The 7,092-nt window shown below is 50.0% G+C and overlaps 1 protein-coding gene across 1 annotated transcript; it reads right to left on the bottom strand.

The window, feature by feature from the left end:
* Positions 1-1,187: 1,187 nt before the first annotated feature.
* Positions 1,188-5,952, bottom strand: LOC125402447 (chymotrypsinogen B). The gene is made up of 7 exons (XM_048437216.3): positions 5,797-5,952; positions 3,339-3,442; positions 3,173-3,252; positions 3,001-3,079; positions 2,584-2,764; positions 1,751-1,884; positions 1,188-1,405 (listed from the first exon to the last, which is right to left on the bottom strand). The coding sequence occupies exons 1-7, from the start codon at positions 5,846-5,848 to the stop codon at positions 1,244-1,246; spliced, it is 792 nt and encodes a 263-aa protein (XP_048293173.1). The 5' UTR covers positions 5,849-5,952; the 3' UTR covers positions 1,188-1,243.
* Between the last annotated feature and the right edge of the window lie 1,140 nt (positions 5,953-7,092).

Below are 7,092 nucleotides of genomic sequence, written 5' to 3'. Positions count from 1 at the left end.
TCCCAAGTGTGCAAAGAGTGATTTGACATGAGAAAATCAAACAGTGTAAGGTGCATGTCAACAGAATGAAGGGAGAGGATCACATCACCACCATGGTTGATGCAGAAAGGGCCTTGAACAAAATCCAGCTTCATTTCATTACCAAAGGCTCTCAGAAAAGTGAAACTAGGAGAAACCTTCCTTAGCATGGCAAAGAGGCCTCATAAAGAATGTCATAGATTATGTCATATTCAGAGCCAGGTGTCGTAGCTCACACCTGTAATCACAGCACTGGGGACGTGGAGGCAGGAGGATCAGAAGGTGGAGGACATCCTCAGCAGTTCGAGACCAGCCTGGGACACATGGGAATGTGTCTCAAGGAAGAACGCAATGGATGAGCTTAGGTTGAAAAGGTAAAGAAAAATACAGTGAAGGGGGCTGGGGATGAGAGGGGGGATTCTCTCTCCATTCTGGAGGCTGGACATTCCTCCCAGATCTCAGTGCTCTGAGATGACAGGCGGTGATCGTGTATACCTTTAATCCCAGTACTCGGGAGACAGAAGCAGGTAGGTCTCTGAGTTTGAGGCCAGCCTGGTCTACAAAGTGAGTTCCAGGACAGCCAAGGCTGTTAAGCAGAGAAATCCTGTCTTGAAAAACAAAACAAAAATAAAAAAACGAGAGAGAGAGAAGAAGAAGAAGAAGAAGGAGAAGGAGAAGGAGAAGGAGAAGGAGAAGGAGAAGGAGAAGGAGAAGGAGAAGAAGAAGAAGAAGAAGAAGAAGAAGAAGAAGAAGAAGAAGAAGAAGAAGAAGAAGAAGAAAAGAAGGAAGAAAGGAAGGAAGGAAGGTGACTGTTAGGTTGTGCTTTCTTGGGCAGTGGGGAGCAGGAACCCAAAGGCAGAGAAATGTCTCCAGCACAAGGTTCACCATCTGGCTGTTACAGCCCTGAAGACTGTGGATATCCAGGACTGTGGATAATATAGTCTGGTCGAGGGCTACTGCCTTCCAGAAAACACTGTGGGTCTAGCTGGTTCTAATAGAAATAGCTAGAGTTCTGACCAGGGTGGAGTTCTAAGAACGGAGGAGGTAGGAAGAAGGGCCATCAGGGTATATGTAATCTAGAAAGGGACCTGTAATGTGACTCCTCAGTGGGAAACAGAGGTAACTTCTGTCTCATGTCCCCTGGACCACAAAGACACACAGAGGCAGTGTTCTAATTAGATGATTTTATTGCAGATGTTTAAAGGGGGAGGCAAGAACCGCGGACTCAGTTGGCTTCCAAGATCTCCTGAACCCAGGGCATGAGGGCTGTGACTCGGGAGTACACAGCGGGAGTGGAGGTGGAGCAGACACCACTGCCCCAGGACACGATGCCTGCCAGGGTCCAGGCTCCATCCTTCTGGCAGACAAGAGGACCACCAGAGTCACCCTGCAGAGAAAGACAAAGGACTTGTCTTCAAACCTGATACCTGGACCTGGTCGGGAGCCAAGGAAAGTGTAGGGAAGTTCCTTGGGGTTCGCTGTCGGCCCCAGCTGTGCTCATGGAGTCCTGAAGGGACCCACACAGCTTCCCTCTGATAGTAGGAGACACACACAGCTCACAGAGCTGGTGGCAAGAGTGGGTTCGCTGTGGGCAGTGTCTGTTGGCATCTGCCCATCTTTTTGTGGGCAACAGAGAAGGGCAGAGGTCCGTGTGAACACTGTGGGCCTGTGCTCTCCGCTAGCCTGACCAGGGCTAGGCAGGTCTGTGTGTGGGTGGGGAGGGAGGCCGTACCATGCAGGAGGAGACACCGCTGGCGCCGGCACAGATCATCACGTCGGTGATCTTGGATCCCCAGAACTCCTTGCATTCAGCAGTGGACACAATGGGCAAGGTTGCCTGCTGCAGCTTGTCAGGGGTCTTTTGGGCTACAGAGACAGAGGGAACGGACGGAGTCAGGGTCCCTAGGCCCACCAGCCTACTGGATAGATAGAACCATGAGTCCTTTTGGACGTCTGTGAGGCTGCAGCTTTCAGGTCCCACCACAGGCAGGGCTGGGCCTCAGGCATGGCTGCCACATTTTCCTTGTCCTGCCCAGGCCAGCCCTACCTTGTCGCCAGGGGAAGTGGGTGTGTAAGACTTCAAGACAGCATGACCCCACCCTGCTAGAGTCTCAGAGACCCATGAAGAGGCTTACAGTCCGCCTACTACCAGAGAGGACAATACCTCCTGCTGAGCTGAGGGCTTCCTTCTCCATCTTATCAGCAATCCTTTGTTTGTGCTGAGTAAGTTTTAAATATGAAGTCTTAACTGATACGTACTAATTGTTAACTTTCTATAGATGGCTAGTTAATAATTTTTTTTTCAGGCAGTGTCTCATTATGTAGGCTCTGGTTGGCCTGGAACTCACAATATCTGCCTGTCTCTGCCTCCCAAGTGCTGAGACTAAAGTGTGCCACCATGCCCGGCTTTAATTAACAAATTTCAAATTAAGAACTGGAAAGATGTATTAATGTTGACATTTAGACAAAGCAAGCAAGCATGGGGGGTGGTCACACCTGGCCTAGGCAGCCTGACCCCTGACCCTCGGGACAGCCTCAGTGGTAGGAAGCCCACAGCACGCTCACCGTTGTACTTAGTCTTGCCCCAGCCAGTGGTGACACACACTTGCCCAACAGGGAAGTCATCATCAGCAGTGGGCAGACACACAGCAGACACAGTCTCAGAGAACTGGGCAGGAGTGGCCAGCTTCAGCAAGGTGATGTCATTGCGCACAGTGAATATGTTGAACTTGGGGTTCTTGAAAACCTGTGGGGACCAGAAACTCAGCTGAGACTTAGGAGGAGATGGGCTCTGCTGAGTTCCAGGGGACAAGCTCCTTTCCTTTCCTGTTAGCCCCATCAGAGCAGACCCAGGAAGAGAATTCTAAGGCTAGCCCCGGTTTTACTGTGCTCCTGTCCTTCGAGCAGCCAGGGACTTTCCCTGCTGGGCTTGCTCCGTCTGCTTGCAGACTGAGCTCCTCACCCATGCAGCAGCCTGTTTACCTTTGCGATCTTCAGGACCTGGATATTTTCCTCATCAGAGCCCTGGTCAAACTCTCCGGCCACCACCACATCAGATGTCCTAGGATTGACACACATGGGGTGAAGGTGAAGATGGGTCTCATCTCCTCCCCAACCCCAAAGAAAGATGGAAGCAAGATAGTCTGGGACTCACGAGACTCCGCAGTGGGCAGCAGTGACTACCCAGTCTTCACTGATGAGAGAACCCCCGCAGAAGTGAAAGCCAGTCTTGTCCTGGGGAAGATAAAGAGGAAGGTCAATGGCTCCCCCTGGACGGCACCCCAGAATGTGCCCTCATGTGCCCCAAATTCCCCTCTAACCTGCAGGGACACCTGCCAGGGCCAGGAGCCAGGGACAGCATCTTCTCCATTGACGATCCTGGACAGACCCGTCAGCACAGGTTGGATGGCAGGTACCCCACAGCCTGGGGGATAGTGACAGTTGTGGTGTAGAACTCAGCAACTCAGGACCCACTGAGACCATGCCACCTCCCCTGGAAACATCTGGCTCCCCTCTAACCTCTTGGCTCAGGGGTCCCCCTCACACACAGCCTCCCGACCCACTTATCTTCCCAGGAATGAAAAGAGGCGTGGCTGCCCCTGTCCAAGCATATCACAGCAGAAGGAGCAGGAAGCAGACTGGATCATTAGACTGTCTGGCTCAACTTCTGAGCTGGTCATTACTATGGTACTGACTATTTTGGTAACTATGTCCTATGAAATTTGGTTCCTTAATTTTTGGTTTTGTTTTGGGATTTTTTTTTTTTTGAGACAGGGTTTCTCTGTGTACCCCTGACTGTCCTGGAACTCACTCTGAAGAATCTGAAGAACAGGCTGGCTTCAAACTCAGAGATCCACCTGCCTCTGCTTCCCCAGTACGAGGGTTAAAGAAGTATGCCATCCTCGCCCACCTTGGTTCCTTAATTTTTTTAAGAAAATCCGACTTTGTGCCAGGTGTGCCGGCACACTCTTTTAATATCACTCAATTAACTCAGGGAAGATCTCTGAGTTCAAGGCCAGTCAGGGCTACATAGTAAAACTCTGTTGAGAGAGAGAGAGAGGAGAAAAGGGGGACTCTGATTCTACACCACGAAAGAACACACGGCAGAAGACCAGGAGAAGCAGAGGGAGTGGTCAGGCATCTTGAGCATGCCGGGACACACTTGCTACAGTGGCCAGCAGAGCTTCACAGGGGCTTCAGCTTGTCTCTGTGTTGGAGCAGTGTGACCCTGTGACCAGTCTCGGCACTTCTGGAGTCCTCTGACCTGCTCAAGGGCCAGCACAGAAACAAGGAAGCGGACAAGGCCCTTCAGGGATGACTGACATTCCCCCCAAAGTCACAATAATCCATTTTTATAATAGCCAAAAAAATGAGAACTAAGAATGATGTATTCTCACAGCAGAGTATATTTAAGTGAATGAGTTGGGTCTCCATGGCAACATGGTTTGATCTACATTGAGTGGAAAGAGCATGTTGTAAAACTGACAGTCAAGTAAGTACTATTTATGTAATTTTAAGGCTATTTGCTTATGAATTTATAAATACGTAGTGTATTTGTATAAACCTGAAGAGGAATGACTCAGTATAGGGTTGGGGAGGGAGCAAAGGAAAACTTGGTTGAATCTGAGTTATCATTTAAAAAGAAGCATTTGGCCGGGCAGTGGTGGCAGACACCTTTAACACTCGGGAGGCAGAGGCAAGAGGATCTCTGTGAGTTCGAGGCCAGCCTGGTCTACAGAGTAAGTTTCAGGACAGCTGGGGCTACTGAGGCTGAGGAGATGGCTCAGAGGGTAGTAACTTTTGTGTTTGCATGATGACCTCAGTTCAGATCCCTGACACCCATGCAAAGGAAAAGAGTAGGCTGGTATAGTAACAACTGCCTCTAGTCACGGTCGCTCTGAAGGTTGAGGCAGGAGAATTGCTTGAGCCCAAGAGTTGCTAGGCTGAGCAACAGGGTGAGATGGTGGTTTCAGAACAAAATAAGCAACAGCAATTTGAACCAAAATGGGAGGGGTAGAGAGTCTTCTGAAATTGAGTGTGATCGTGTATGCCTGTAATCCTGGCGCTCGGGAGATGAAGGCAGGAGGGTCAGGATGGACTACGTAAGACCATCTCTCCAGGAAGCATTATTTCCCAAGTGCTAAGACTACAGGCCCGCACCACCATGTCTGGCCAATCTCTCCCCTTTTGTTTTTACTAGTTATTTTCTTTGTTTTATAAATGAAAATCTTAAATTTCATAAATTTAAGATTTTAAATTAAGATTATAAATTTTAAATTTTATAAAGCAAAATCTTAAGGTGGTGGCTGGCATTAAGTCTTTAACCTAAGTACTTGGGGAGGCTGAGGCAAAAGGATTGCTCTAAGTTTGAACCTGCCTAGGCTGCACAATAAACTCTAGGCTAACCTGGGCTACAGAGCGAGACCCTATCTCAAACAAAACAAAAAAAGCAAACAACAGAAAGAAAACAAAATGCTTGGCATTTGCCAGCATGGTCACTAAGCCCCGCCCCCCAGAGACGGGCAGCTGACTCCTATGTGCCACAGCACCCCCTCCTCAACCACATCAGGATCTACAGGCCACTGCTGGGCCCTGCTTTGTCTTTTTGTTCCTGAAGCAGGGCGTAAGAGCCCTGAAAGTCCCAGAAGGATCCCCGTCCTCCCTGAGGTTTCAGGGTGCTGGTCCTGACTCAAACAGGAAGGGTAGGGGACCAACTCTTCCAGGATAAACCCCCTCAGTCTCCTCTCCCTCTGATGGAGCCTGAGCCCCAACACTTACCAAAGGTGGCCCCCACGAGGGCAAAGCAGGACAAGAGCCAAAGGAATGCCATGGTGTTGGTGAGGAAAGTGAGGCTTGCCTACTCTGAGACTCTTTTATATCCCCCTAGAGTCCTCAAGCCCCGCCCAGTCCCTGTGACCCTCGCCAGCTTGGTCCAAGAACTACCCTCCTTGTTATCCAGAGACCTTGGACAGAAGTGGTGGCCAAGCCCCTTATCACAGTCTAGATTGGCTCTTAGCCTGTAATGCCCAACCCATGGGAAAAGGACAGCCGTCCTGATAGAACAATGCCCATGAGCCTTGGTGGTGCCCAACATCCCCAAGGCACTGTGGACAAGATTCTGCTGGACCAGGAGCACATGCCCTGCAGAGCCTTGCGCGTGCGTTCTTCCTGGGAGGGGGGCTAGGAGACTTAGTGACCATCCTGATGACACAGAGAGGCTTCCATCTTTTAAATGAAGGCCGTCCCAGTATGGATTCAAACTGGTGATTGGGAGGCCTCAGAGTGGATGGCTGACCCATGACCACAAATGCTGGTTACAGGGCCAGTCAGGATTACCCAGGAATCACCTTGTCCCCAGTCCCACCAACCAGTCTGAGGGTGGAGAGGAGGAACAGGAATGGTCCCAGACAACAGGACAGTAACCCTGGTGTGTCTACCGGTGATCAATGGATTCTTTCCTGTGATAATTCACAACCTATGGAATTAGCCTTGGGGCTGGGAGTGCCTACCTAACACCAGGAAGTGCTGGCTTCAACCCCCACCATGTCCATACCCTGGTAATGGAGACTATAATCTAAGCATTCCAGGAGTGAAGGCAAGAGAATCAGAAGTTCAAGGTCACTCTCAGCCACAAACATAGCAAGTAGCCTGGGCTACTTGAGAGCCTGTCAAGAAGGAGGAGGAGAGTCTGTATTTGGGTAAAGTTTTAGTTTCTTTTCAAGAAGACATATTTATTGTACTGGGATAATGGTCCTCTTCCAGAGGACCCAGGTTTGAGTCCCAGCACCCACATAGCAGCTCACAATTGTCTGAAATCCTAGCTCCAGGTGATCCAGTGCCTTCTTCTGGCCTCTTTGAGCACTGCATGCCTGTGGGGCATAGGCAGACATGCAGGCAAAACACCAACATACATTTTTAAAAATGACAATTATTCACTTATGGGGTCAGCACACATATGTGGCATGGTGTACATGTGGAGGTCAAAGGGCAACTTATAAGCGTCAGTTCTCTCTTCCCACCACGTGGGTCCCAGGAACTGAATTCAGATTGTCAGGGTGGGTGGCAAGCACTTTT

This window comes from Myodes glareolus, chromosome 22 (assembly GCF_982192425.1).
Source record: "Myodes glareolus chromosome 22, mMyoGla1.1, whole genome shotgun sequence".
In the NCBI taxonomy this organism is placed as follows: Eukaryota; Metazoa; Chordata; class Mammalia; order Rodentia; family Cricetidae; genus Myodes; species Myodes glareolus.
Note: the sequence above shows the minus strand (reverse complement) of the source record. Positions and strands in the feature narration are given on the sequence as shown.